At 38.0% G+C, this 14,125-nt stretch overlaps 1 protein-coding gene across 6 annotated transcripts in view; it reads right to left on the bottom strand.

Annotated features, from left to right (window-relative positions):
• The window catches only part of ncor1 (nuclear receptor corepressor 1), a 102,603-nt gene that overhangs the window by 7,034 nt on the left and 81,444 nt on the right, over positions 1-14,125 (bottom strand). For all 6 annotated transcript variants that reach the window (XM_057820410.1, XM_057820409.1, XM_057820411.1 and 3 more), the window contains 5 exons: positions 11,566-11,736; positions 11,323-11,458; positions 3,765-4,231; positions 3,538-3,651; positions 21-169 (listed from right to left, as the gene is read on the bottom strand). In XM_057820410.1, coding sequence (XP_057676393.1) covers positions 21-169; positions 3,538-3,651; positions 3,765-4,231; positions 11,323-11,458; positions 11,566-11,736 — 1,037 coding nt within the window. The remainder of the gene's footprint in view (positions 1-20; positions 170-3,537; positions 3,652-3,764; positions 4,232-11,322; positions 11,459-11,565; positions 11,737-14,125) is intronic.

Raw genomic sequence — 14,125 nt, 5'->3', positions numbered from 1 at the left:
GTGTCAAATGCAATTCCTACCGAAATATGGTCCGCTAAAGTCATGACCCGGTGCGTCTTGGGGATTTGGGAGTAACCTTCGGCCTGGGATGATGGGGGCTGCTGGGAACTGGGCTGTGCTGGCTCTGTCGAAGGTCGGTATCGACTCATGTCATAAGCCCGCATGCCGGCTGGTCAGGTTCAACCAGGACCAGAGCGTAAAAAATGTGAAGAAAGTCAGCACCACTTGGGTAATGCAACATACAATTTACTGATTGCACAATTATGAGTAGCTTACAATAACTTATCTAGAGCTGAAACGAGTACTCGAGCAACTCGAGTAACTCGAGTTTAAAAACTGATCCGAGTAATTTTATTCACCTCGAGTAATCGTTTATTTTGACAGCTCTAAGCATCACGTTTTGCTCGGACTACTTTTAATGCGGGACAACGCGCTGTCACGTGCGGAGAGGAAGAAGGGGGGGGGAAAAAACTTACTGCAGCCGACAGCCGCCACAAACGACGCCGACGTTGCTAAATACTAGCCCGCACGATGCTACGTTGGTACAGGTAGCGTCTCATGCGTCTCATAGAGATCACATGTATGTTGAACTAGATGCTAAATGACAGACTCGGCCGCGTCTGGGCAGCATTAGTAAACAGCCGCCATCTTAAAGCAGTAGAGCGCTAAGTGCTAATAAAGAGCACTAAGCGCTAATAAATAAGATTAACGTTACTGTTCTGAAGTAACGTTAGCCCTGCGGAGGGCTAGGTTTCTATTAATTATGACCACTGTCGATGCTTGGCTAACGTGTCTTACATACGGGCTTTAACATAACATAGCATTGTGGAATGATGAGGGTGTAAAATAAAAACTTAATCATGCTAACTATCAATTTTAGCTCAGTAGTCATTGCTGGATAAAACACCAAGTAGCACTGGTGCTAATGTGCTCTAATACAGCCTGTATCATACATTTATTTTGAACACTGCAAAAACTCAAAATCCTATCAGGACTTACAGTTTAGACTAACTTAAAACTTAACTAGAACTTAAAAATGGCTTGACACAAAGAGAAATTCAATTGAAAGACGTGGGAAAAAATCCAAACTTTTAAGTGATGTGTGTTATCAAGCGTAACGGCATTTTTAGGTAAGATATATATATATTTTTTTGTAATAAGATCTAAAGTAAGAGTGAAAGCAGTGAATTAGTCTTTTTTTTTTTTTTTTTTTTTTTTAATTCTAGTTACATCTGAGATGCAATTGTTGGCTGTTTTCAACAATATACATCGAAAATAAAGACATTGATTGACTGAAAATGGTTCAAAATTAGATGAAATGTCTTGTTTTCTCATGTATATTTATAATTGCTCTTCACCTAAAAATATATTTGTTTTATCCGATTACTCGATTAATCGATAGAATTTTCAGTCGATTACTCGATTACTAAAATATTCGATAGCTGCAGCCCTAAACTTATCATTGGCAGGAATGTCATCATTTTTTTCACTTTAATGCTAACAAAAACAACCATTATTAGCCCTTCATTGCCAAATGTATCACATTTGATACACCTAAAATGTCATGAATTTGAGACTAATTCAGAATTTTTACATTTGTTTTTGAAAAAAAAAATTATGGATGCAAGTCAACACATGCATCTGCAGGTTCCATGAGAAAAAAAAACAGGATTTAGCAAGGGTTATAGATATTAGAGTGCTAAGTTATTACTCATGTTCATTTTGACTTTTCTTTTTACAAATTTGAAAAAAAAAAAAGGTTTCATTAGGACTTAACTTTTCAAATTTGGGGATTCTCTGATCATTCATTAAATCATTTTGTAGGTATTTAAGGGTTAATACCAACACACTGGCTATCATTGATGGCACTAGACGATTAATATACAGTATTTTGACTGGGAGGAGCGAATGAACATATCTTTATCCGCCTCACCCAGTCAAAATAGATTGTATGTCTAGCACCTACAATGGCACTGAAACAAAAGCCAGCCCTCCCAGTGCAAATTAACTGGACATCAATCGCTGTGAACGGCATTAACAACATTCTTGTCAATGTGTGAAACCAAGTTTTGAACAGATGACTGTATATAAATTAGGGATATTTGTCCCTTTTTTTCAATTACATTTACAATTTACCTTGAACTTGTTTTAGGCATGTTGTACGTAACAAAGAAAACAAAATGGATGACTTATCTTCCTGACTTACTAGTACATGTAGTCCACAACTGTATCGATTATCATAATACTTAGCAAATAAGTTATTAATTTTAATTGATTTAATCGATTAGTTGTTGCAGCCTTTTAAGAATAGGCATTACCGGTTTCAACGTGGTGTGAGAACATCAAAGTTTCAAAACTGCAAAAAATTCCGTCATACCGTCCCTAAGGTATTAAGCTATTTTTTTATGTCCCAAAAATGCAGGGAGAAGTCCCTTGCTTGCAGCTGTAAAGGCTCAACCCTCACCCACCGGTTGTTGCTCAGTGTCAGTGAGTCAGCTGTGCTACATGATGGCTGGAGGAGGTGAAACTCCTGAACTATTTCCCATCGAAGAAAATGAAATAGCTGGTATGGGAATATTTCGATTACAGAAAAGTTACAGAGGGCAGCGGCTTAGAGGAGGAGGGCCAACTGACATGCATAACATGTTTGCGGAGGGTGGCTGCCGAGGAAGCAATACTTTCAATATGATTTCGCATTTATACAAAATTCAACGTTAGTAAACACTAGTTTTTTACCAGCTACGAGAGAACTCCAGCATGTTTAATGTGTCTAGCGGTGGGAAAACATGTTTTTTTTCTCTCTGGCAACTGTCTGTGTTGAGAAAGAGATTGTGTGTATAGTGTAAAAATGCTACGAGTCGTACACGCTTGCTTTTTTATGGAAAATAATTCAATTTTTGTTCTGATGGTAATAATTTTGAGTTGCGCGTTTAGGCTCACCTAAAGGACTGCATTTATTTTTATTTAGAATATTTTGTTATTTTAAAAAATGTATAACTTAACATTTTACTTATGTTCCAATTTGCAAATATGTGTGAAAAATAAAAATCATGTTCAATAGAAAAAAGTTTTTTTTTGAAACCCAGATATCTCAAAGTAACACACTTTAGAGCTGTAACTGCAATACCGTGATACCGTGAAATTTTGGCTAAAGGTTAGCATAACGTCAGAATATGACACTGGCACATGCCTAATTAAGAAGCTAGTTTAGACAGTAATATGTCGGAAAACTGGCAAAAATGTGAAATGTTGTTTTCCAAAGTAAAAGCAGATTGGACATAACAAAAATATAATAAAGAAATCTAATAATACAGTATTTACAACTGAGAAGTAATATGTACAGGATGTTAGAAGGTCCTAAACGATTAATTGGTTATCAAAATAGTTGTCAACTAATTTGCTAATCAATTAGTTGTCGATTAATTGATTAATTGTTGCACCTCTGAAATAAATTATACATTTAAGCCACTTGTAAGTATTTTAAATGTCATCTTAAAAGTCTTGTTACAGAACATCATTGAAAGTGGTTGTATGTACCTGCCATCTGTTGCCCTTCGTCCACTTTTTCTTGTTGGGAATGTACTGGGGAACTTGCAGGACTTATCACTTCAATGGCTCCTCCACCAGTGTTGTCATATCTATTTGATGACACTGAAGAAAAAAACAAGACCAAAAGTTGAGTCAGAGTCATACTAATGACTAAACATGCTGTAGTATAGTTTTCAATTTATAATACAATTTGAAAGAAGTTTATATCCACTCACAACTACTTGAGGAGTCAGCGCTTTGAGCGCTTCGCTCTCGGGAATCCTTTTCTGGGGCGATTTGTTGGGTGATGAGGACGTCAATGAAATTAGATAGAACCATGGTCGTTTTTCCACGGGTCCGAAGCTCTTCCTCAATGCGAGACTTTGACGTTTGAGGTCCCTTATCTTTCACGCCAGCACCCTCGGTGTACGCTGGGTGGGGTTTCCCACCTGGTAGCGACATAGCGCCATAGGGCACCGCTCGCCTGTCTGGCTCCTGCTGCTGCTCCGAGATACCGGCTGCTCTACGAGCAGCTGAAGATAATTCCTCATCTCGCTCATCCCGTTTGTTCTCCTTTACTTTGGCCATGTCCACAGGTGGAGCAGAAGCGGCGATATCCACCAAAGCAGCCAGCGCATCAGCTGCAGTACTGTAGCGAGAGTTACTCTGGGCTGTGGATGTTGCTGCTGCTGCTGAATGAGGCCTAAAATAAAATCAAGAATATTTCAGAGAAACCTTTGAGCCACACTGCAAAAAAATATATAAATCTTAGCCAGAAAAACTGTCTAGTTTCTAATGAAAGTATATATCCTCACACTGTTGTGGAAAATAATCACAACGCAATGAACGCATGCACATCAGCAGTTGAGAGGAGAAGCTCTCTGGTTTATTCAGCTTCGCCTAAGCCTGTCGCAATATGCAATAATTCCATTTATCACACGATAAATAAAAATGAAGGTGGTAATTTTTCTGCTGCGATTTATCGCCGCATGTGTGTGCGTGGCAGACATGCTGTTAAAAGTTAGGATTCCTTGTTACCAACTACGCAAAATTCATCTTCGTTCCAGGTCGGGCAAAAAATTGCGCCGGAGCCAATCGTTCACATTATATCCTATTGTTCAACGTGTACCGGCCACGTCAGTGCTCCGGATTGACTGCGGACCATCTCCGGCGTGCCGGTGTTGTTGACGTGTGGGCGCTCCCGTCAGGGGTGGCCTTTCACGCGGGGCGGCTATTTTTCGGCACAACACCAGATATTTACAACGAAGTCCGCCAAAACATTGTTACTGACTTGGCTGCTACGAACAACCTCGCTTTGGCAACGGACAGCTGACATGATGAACATTGAGCGGCAAATTAAGAGTGTGGTGCTTCAAACTCGTCCTGTGTATGAAAGTCGATTGTCATATGCTGGTGTTGTGCAGTAATGAGCAGACGTGACTGTGGCGTTTGCTAAATTTTTTATGCGCACACACACTATCATGAAATAGCAAACTAAATGTGCTACGTCCCATGCCATTGGCTACGTAAGCCCAGAGTGATTATGGGACACGAACTCCATATACTACATCGATGAATTATAAACCGCCATGACTGAATGGAAGTTAAGAAGGCCAAATCAATCCATTCCAGTGACTATAGATAATGCTGCAAATATTGTTAATTCAGTACGTGACACATATGGATTCGGACCACAAATAGGATGTCTTGCTCATGTAGTAAACCTAGCTGCTAAGAGAGCTGTAGCAATCAACAGTGTGCCCCGCCTCAATTTACAAACAGTAAAGATTGTTCTAGAGCTGTCCCGACTAGTCGACATAGTCGACGTCATCGATGACGTAAATCCGTCGACGAGCACAACATCTCGTCGACGGTTAATGAAGGGTTAAAAATATATATGCGTGGAAAGTTAGAATGTCGGATGCTCTGTTTGCAAGCGGGGAAAGCGGCACAAAGCCAAAAAAAAAGCGCACCAGAGTGTCCAAAACATTGACTTATTTCAAAGAAACAAAGGAGAGTACACTCTTCTGTCCTGTCTCTTCAATGCCAAGCTTGGCTGCACGTCGGCCGTGAATAAACACCTCAAGCGCCTTCACCCAGTTTGTAATTTTGTTTTTTCATTTTTTGTACACCAGAGGGTGCTGTCGCCTTACTAAATAATAATGTTTCATTGACAATGGGCCTATAAGTGCTATTAGTATTGTTCTTAATGCTAATTGAAAGGTTTATTTCATGTTATGGTTTATTTTATGGTATAGAAAATTATATAAGGTTAAAAGGTCACATATGGTTACAGTATTTACAGTGATTGCACTCAAGGGAGAGATTGTCAATGATAAGGTAATAAATTAAGGTAAAGGCAATTCATATAGGCAATTCATTGATATATAAATAAGGTTTAAAAGGAAAAAGGTGAAAGGTTTTTATTAATTTCTAATTGTGTTCTCTTACGGTGTGTTTACATCAAGGATGGAATAAAAGTTGTAAACCATCAGTTTAAGAGACCATCTTTTCAATCGGGATGCTACACTAGTTAATTCTATCAGCATTTGAACTCATTGTTTATTTGTGATTTATTATTGTTATTTACGTGTTTATTTGTACTTTAATAAATAATTTGATGTATTGATGTATGTAATATGTTTTTTGTGAATTGATAAGCGTCAACAAAAATGTCATTGCTAAATTAGTTTAAAAAAAAAAAAAAAAAGTTCTAAAATTATTAGATTAGTCGACTAATCGTAAAAATAGTCGGCTGACTAATCGGGAGAAAATTAGTCGTTTGGGACAGCCTTAGATTGTTCTAAGCACTTTTATTCAAAATTTCTTCAGATCAGTAGGAAGTAAGCACATAAATATTACAGTATGCACTAAAATGCATGTTTATATGGTGACAATTTAATTTTTGCTCGTTAGCAAAAAAAAAAAAAAAAAAAAAAAAAATACAATTGCTATTCTTTTTTTTCAGAGCATTAAATGTATTGAATCAGATCGAAAATCGTGTCCCCCGTATCGAAAATCTGACTGAACTGTGACTTAGCTGTATCGATGCATCCCTATGGAACACCATAGCAGAAGCTATGGGGGGAAAAGTTTTCATTTGCTTATTAAGTGCAATTTTATCTTTTTTCTTGAAAAACACATTTTATCTATTCTGTGTTTCTGTGCGGTATTAATATTGTTGTCTTTTACTTAAGAGGCATGGTCTATTGTTTTTAGTTGTGATTTCTAAAAAAAAGTATTTTTTTAATTTAAGAGTTAATATTTATCGTGTTTAAATGGGTGTACTTGATCTACTAATATATACTGTATTTTCACTGTGTTATTGTAAATTGGTTTTTATAAAAATTGGGGGGGCGCAATAATATCCTATATCGCAATAATTTATGAGATAAATTATCGCACACTAAAATTTGTTATCGCGACAGGCCTAGCTTCGCCCTAAAACAAGAGAGTTGCACTAGCAATTGACATGGATTCCCAGAACTCCTGTATGATGCCGATCATGTTGACAATTGCTTGACTAAGTTCACAGGCTGTTAGAACACTTCTCTTGTGTGGTTTCTGCATGTTATTTTAACTTAAACCCAAGAAAGGCCAAGAATCATTTTCACAGCAACACTTAATCACATCACACTTAAGAAAAATAAAATCCCTTAAAAGCATAATTTCAGCACTTTCAAATTTAAAAATTTAAAAATTAACGAACATTTATTTGCCCCTCAGTCAAAATAGATTGGATATCTGGCGCCGTCAATGGCAGCCAATGAGTATGTGCAAGCTAGATAAATGCTATCAAATGTTTTTGTCAACAATGACGATAATGAAAATATTTAGACGACGAATAATTTTTTTCATGACAATGTGATGAACTAAAATGAGAGTGTATTGGAACACTAACATAACGAGACGAGAACGAGTCAAAAATAAACCATAGTTTCCATCATATGTTCACAATGGGTGACATTTTCTTATTGAATGTGTAGTTAGCCTGCATCGTAGCAGTGTTTGGTTGTGTCACTCATGCGACGTGCTGCTGCTGAGCCCCCCCACCCTCAACTCACTGGTGTCCTCTCCAGGTTTGCTTGTTTAGAAACACATGATAAGATTTGCTTTCTTATCTTGGCAAGAGAGAATATGCAATGTTGGTTTAGCCTTTAAAGGGATCCAAGGATAGAAAGACTTGTAGTTCTTAAAAGATAAACCTTATTATGAGTTAAAATAATTAAATATTGAAACCCCTTCTTGATCTTTTCGTTTTTAGACAATTTGTAAAATTTGTTTAACTAGCAGGTCGCCATTGTTGTTGATGTCGCAGGGCGGTGATGTCATGTGGTTTCCAGAGTATGACTCTAGCGACATAAACATGTCATCTGTTCAACACTTTCAATTTGAACCTGAGTGGAACATTAACGAGCATGACAGCACTGTCAATATTTCACAAAACGATGAGCAAAATGAACAGGAAAGACAGGATGAGACGAGACAAGAGTAGGGGGAAAAAAACAGTTCTGCCCCCATGTGCTACACTGGCGAAATATCTACAAGAGGCGAATTTGACACCCAAAGTACTACCGTGCACTTTCAGCTTGTTTTTTTTTATATGCATACAGACCACACTAAAGAAGCCTTAAGAAAATACAGTGGGGAGAAATAAGTATTTGATACACTGCCAATGGGTTTTCCCATTGGCAGTGTATCAAATACTTGTTCTCCCCACTTTACTTAAACGTAGTAATATCAAATAAGGGTGGTTTAAATATGCTACGTGACTAATGTGGCCAACAGATCAACAGTCTGTTTTAAAGCTACCACAAGAAAACACAATGCAAAAAGTATTTTGAAGCAATGAAAAGGTAATAAAAGACAACGTAAATAAACACAAATAGTAATTACTCGCCGCTTTTAACCAACGAGCACATGTGTTGGACGTCTCGCCGCCAAGAAGGAATTGCAGTAACACGGTAGTATTCGTGGAAGTGACAGTGACAATCAATCATCAACCCGAGCATCCGTAAAACATAGTAAGTCAAAACATGTACTAAATATTATAGACTTTTAAATCAACTGCAATATTTTATGTGTTTCGAATAACTTGTTTTAATAAAAGACAACAATTGTGGCTTATTAGAGCCTACAAGTCTTTAAGTCCGAGGTGCCCTTTAAAGGTCTGAGCTGAATGATCATCACACATTGAATGTAACTCGTAGCGTTAGCATAGCATTTGCGTTTGCATTTAGCGTGACAAATATCATGTTAAATACTCGGACAACTTCTTTTTACCTACAGTTCATGGCATCCAGGTGGGTATAATTTTGGCCTGAACGATATTGGAAAAAAGTATTGCTGCGATTTTTTTTGAGGGTTGCAATATATTGCGATATTATATTGCGATATTTAAAAAAAAATATATATATATATATATATATTTTTTTTTTGCATTGGAAAAAGATACATATTATACATATATTAGACATGTTTTTTTCAATTTTTCCCCCCTAAAATATGCTTTAAAAAAATGTATATGGCTTACTTTAAAAAATGATTCACTCGCATATTTTAAATTTTTAAACAAATTACGTCACAATGAAAAATATGGCGTCTGTAAAAAAGTCACGGATATCTACCTCGTAACTTTCGCTAAATTGTATTTTTATGTTACTGTCGCATTTTCCCTGCTGTTAGATGATAAATAACTTATCCGAAAAAAGAAAAATTGGGGGAAAAAACGTTTAAAAGGCTAAATATATGAAAAAGAACATCTCGACCACTCCTTGATGTCTGTGATTTCTGCATTGCGACCCCTGTTATAGTACAATGTTTCACCCATAAAATAAAATAAAATAATCCAGCTGTGGCCAGTCACAGTTGTGTCTTGACACTCAGTGATACATGCGACATGGAGTTTTTGGATCGAAACAAGGTAAGTACGCGATAATATCTCGTTAAAGTCATGGAGTCTGTAATTCTGCTCTCGCATGCTCTCACCTCCAGCTAGGGTTTTGCTGTTTAAAAAACATTTCTTTTTTTTAAAAAATGCCCTCCTGTTAAAAATTTTTCTTCCCCCAGAAAGTTGAGATTTTAAGCTTTCCAATCATGTACCACACACATTCATTCCAGCGCACGCTTCCTTCATGCAACACTTGCTTAACAAGTTAAACGACGATTGAGAGATGCGGTGTGTTTGAAGTCCGCCTCTGTGGCAAGATCAGACACAACCATCGTTAACTTTAATAAGCAAGTGCGCAGAGGAACAAAGACCTAGGAGAGGGAGGGAGGGAGGGAGGGAGTGAGAGTGTCACTAAAGCGATCAGCTCGGGACAGAGAAAGCATGGAGCAACATACATTTGTGGATTAAAAAAAATAAAACTATCGCACGTCCTTGCGATGGGACTATAGACCCTACCCACGTGACGTCACAACTCCTTCCTCCTGACTGGTGCCGCCCAATCGTCCGTCAACACATCATGTTTACCTGTTACGGCTACATACATTCCTCCTATTTACGACGTTTTTTTCTGCTCGTTAAAATTAATAATCAAAATGGTGAAGGCGTGTGTGGCGGTCGGTTGCAATAACAGAGAAGATAGACGGAGAAGACTGAGAGACTTGAAGTTCTACCGGATTCCGAGAGACCCGGAGAGAAGAGAGCGAGATGGGCTGCTGCAATTCGACGAGAAAACTGGGCTCCAAACGATTACCACAAATTATGTAGTAGTCATTTTATATCTGGTAAGATGCATTTAATATATATTTAGAGGGTTTTGGGCTGACAACCACAATTAAGATCATTGCTAGGCTAATCGCCGACAACATACACGTATGTATGTAGTGAGAGTGCTATCGCTAAACCATATAAACATTAAAAGCCCTAACTCCATTGACAAACGACATGAAATACATTAGACTTGACAGTGGATGTTAGCAATAACAAAAGATTTTGAATTGAAAATTTCGTAACTCACCTTTCCAAGCAAGATTCCTGCCGAATTTTCGTGGATGAGGACCTGTTTCACCCAACCAGCAACGAAGTATTTATAAGCCTCCAAGCTCTTAAAGTTTTTCAAACTTTCGTGAGAATAGGCTGATTTTGTGTGGACAAGATAGTTGTACATATCAGGGTAGCTAGCAGATGTCAGGCAAATACGGCGGAGACAGCGGGTCGAAAAACATCGATTTAGGCATCAAATATGGATCTGGCGAATGGATAAACTGAAGCTTTTCCACATAACGCCTTTTATGCAACGCATCAAGTGAGTTTACGGCATCCGAAAGCACCGGGTCTTCCATGAAATGCATTATAAATTGCTCGATCAATTGAGACCATTGATAATACAGACACAAAATGACGGACAAGGGGGCGGAACCATACAGCGAGCACGTGATTTTGTGACGCGGTGGGTAGGGTCTATTGCACATGCGCACATCGCGATGGCGATGTTTAAACGCAATATCGTTCAGGCCTAGTATAATTAATTGAAAATAATGTACTGTTTTCCTGCTGAATGTGTATTATCATCAAGAAGGTGCCATTATCCTTGTACACACCACAATACTTGCTCTTCTATCAATGTTCATTGAAATTATGGGAAATTATTATATAGTTTTATTTATTTTTGGATGAATACTTTTTAATTTTACAGACGAAAACATTTTGGAATTACAAAAATATGACTAAGACTAATAAGTATTTTTGTCCAAAAGACGAAAAAGGGGCTGCTAAAAACAACAGTGCTGTCAAAAAAAAAAAAAAATAACAGTGCATCAAGATAAAATCAAGGTTTTCACACTTACATAAGAGAAGTGATGACACTTTTGCCCTGGAAAATGCTTGGTCGCTGCTGAACAACCACTTCCTGCGTCCTGAGTGAAGGGGAAGAAGAGTGCAGATAGCCTTGGCTTCCTGGACGGACTGGTTGCTCAACGCCACCTGATCAAAAGATTTGTATGTCAGCAGATGACGAAAGAGCTTGTCTACAAACAAATTAAGCCCGGCTTCATTGCAGGTCGTCCACTTACTAATTGGCGGATACTCACTTCGGATGTAATCATTCGCTCGTTCTCTGTCCCGGTCCCGTATTTCTCGATCCCGCTGCTCCCTTTCCTTTTCCCTCTCCTTCTCTTGTTGCTCCCGGTCACGTTCCCGTTCTCGCTCACGCTCTGCACTCGCAGCTGCAGCAGCTGCGGCAGCAAGATGGGCTTGGTGACCTAGGAGCGATAAAAAGACAGACATCACAGACAAGATTTAGTCAATAAAAACCCTTCGTGAGTGAAATTATTTTGGGGACGAAGTCATATTATTAAAGGTCATGTCATGAAGCTTACTGCAGAGACAAAAATATTCAAAAACCAACAAAAAAAAACATTAACCAGGTAGGGACATTGAGACACTTCCAATTAACAATGGCAACCTTGGAGAAATTGAAGGTTAAGTTTCTTGCTAAAACACCTCAACAGTTGACAGGATTTAAACCAATCAACCAACTGTGCCACTACCGCCCAAGCTTGTTGGAGGATGCTCAAATGCAAAGCTGTCAAGTGATTGATCAGGCTCAAAGTAAATTCTTTTAATTATTTTCATTTTTTTCCTTCTAAATACAGGGCGATTAAAAAAGAATGTGTCAAAATCATCATGTGATAGATCAAAAAAAAAAAAAAAAAAAAAAGTTACAGAACTCTAGCTTGGACACATGTTCAATATACCCAACAGCCTCACTGGTTTATAAACAGCAGGATTCAAAATAAGGGGAAAAAGTAGCGGCTTATGGTCCGAAAATTACGCATCTTCTAGTTTTCCAATCAAGTGCTCAAAGGTGCCGATCACCGGCACTTGAAATACATGAAAAATACTTGAAGTTATCTTCAACAAATTTGCGAATGCCAGAGTTTGAATGTTTTTTCAATTTTGACAAATCGCGTGATGATTTAGGCACATTCTTTTTGAATCACCCTGTATATTACAAACTCTGCAGGAAGCTTCTTCACTGATTTGACCGAATACGAACGACTGAACAAAGTCACTGAATGTACCGTATTTTTCAGACTGAAGCGCACTTAAAATCTCTTATTTTTTCCTAAAATTAACAGTGCAATTAATATATTTCTGATTGTGCTTACTGACCGCAAACCATTTTTGTTGGAGCATTATGTCATACCGCTCCAATAAAGTGCTCAAGACTAAGCCTGTCGCAATATGCAATAATTCCATTTATCGCGCGATAAATAAAAATGAAGGCGGTAATTTTTCCGCTGCGATTTATCGCCTCGCGTGCACGTGCGTGCGCGCGTGCGGCAGACGTGCTGTTAAAAGTTAGGATTTCTCGTTACCAACTGCGCAAAATGCATCTTTGTTCCAGGTCCGGCAAAAACTAGCGCCGGAGCCAATCGTTCTCACTATATCCTATTGTTCAACGTATACTGGCCGCGTCAGTGCTCCGGAGTGACTGTGGACCATCTATGGCGCGCCGGTGTTGTTGACGTGTGGGCGCTCCCGTCAGGAGTGACATTTATAACAAAGTCCGCCAAAACATTGTTACCAACTTGGCTGCAACGAACAACCTCGCTTTGACAACAAACAGCTGAATGAAAATAAGAGCGCTGTGCTTCAAACTCGTCCTGTTTATGAAAGTCGATTGTCATATGCTGGTGTGTAGTAATGAGCAGACGTGACTTCAGCGGCGCTTGCTAACTTTTTTAATGCGTGCACAAACTAGAGATATCATGAAATGGCAAACTAGAAAGCTACGTCCATGCCATTGGCTACGTGAGCCCAGAGTGATTATGGGACACGTAGTCCAAATACTACATCGATGAATTTTAAACTGTCATGACTGAATGGAGGTTAAGAAGGCCAAATCAATCCACATCAGGGACTATAGATAATGTTGCAAATATTGTTAATTCAGTACGTGACACAGATTGATTCCACCCACAAATAGGATGTCTTGTTCATGTAGTAAACCTAGCTGCTAAGAGAGCTGTAGCAATCAACAGTGTGCCCTGCCTCACTTTGCAAACAGAAAAGATTGTTCTCAGCACTTTTATACAAAATTTTTTCAGATCAGTAAGAAGCACATAAATATTATGCACTAAAATGCATGTTTATATGATGGCAATTTAATTTTTGCTCGTTAGCAAAAAACAAAACAAAAAAAGAACAAAAAAATGAAACAAAAAATATAATTTTTTTTTTTTTAACAGAGCATTAAATGTATTAAATCGGATCGAAAATCGTGTCCCCCGTATCAAAAATCGTACCGAACCATGACTTAACTGTATCGTTGCATCCTTATGGAAAACCATTGCAGAAGCTATGACGGGAAAAGTTTTCATTTGCCTAAATGCTTAAGTTATTAAGAGAATTTTTTTTTTTTTAAAAACACATTTTATTTATTCTGTGTTTCTGTGCGGTATCAATATTGTTGTTTTTTACTTAAGAGGCATGGTCTATTGTTTTTAGTTGTGATTTCTTAAAAAGTCTTTTTGAATTTAAGAGTAAATATTTATCGCGTTAAAATGGGTGTACTTGATCTATTATACTGTATTCTCACTGTGTTATTTTAAATTGGTTAAAAAAAAAATTGGGGGAGGGCGCAAT

This window comes from Corythoichthys intestinalis, chromosome 18 (genome assembly GCF_030265065.1).
Source record: "Corythoichthys intestinalis isolate RoL2023-P3 chromosome 18, ASM3026506v1, whole genome shotgun sequence".
NCBI classification, from domain to species: Eukaryota; Metazoa; Chordata; class Actinopteri; order Syngnathiformes; family Syngnathidae; genus Corythoichthys; species Corythoichthys intestinalis.
The sequence above is the reverse complement of the archived record's forward strand: the minus strand, read 5'-3'. Positions and strand labels throughout refer to the sequence as shown.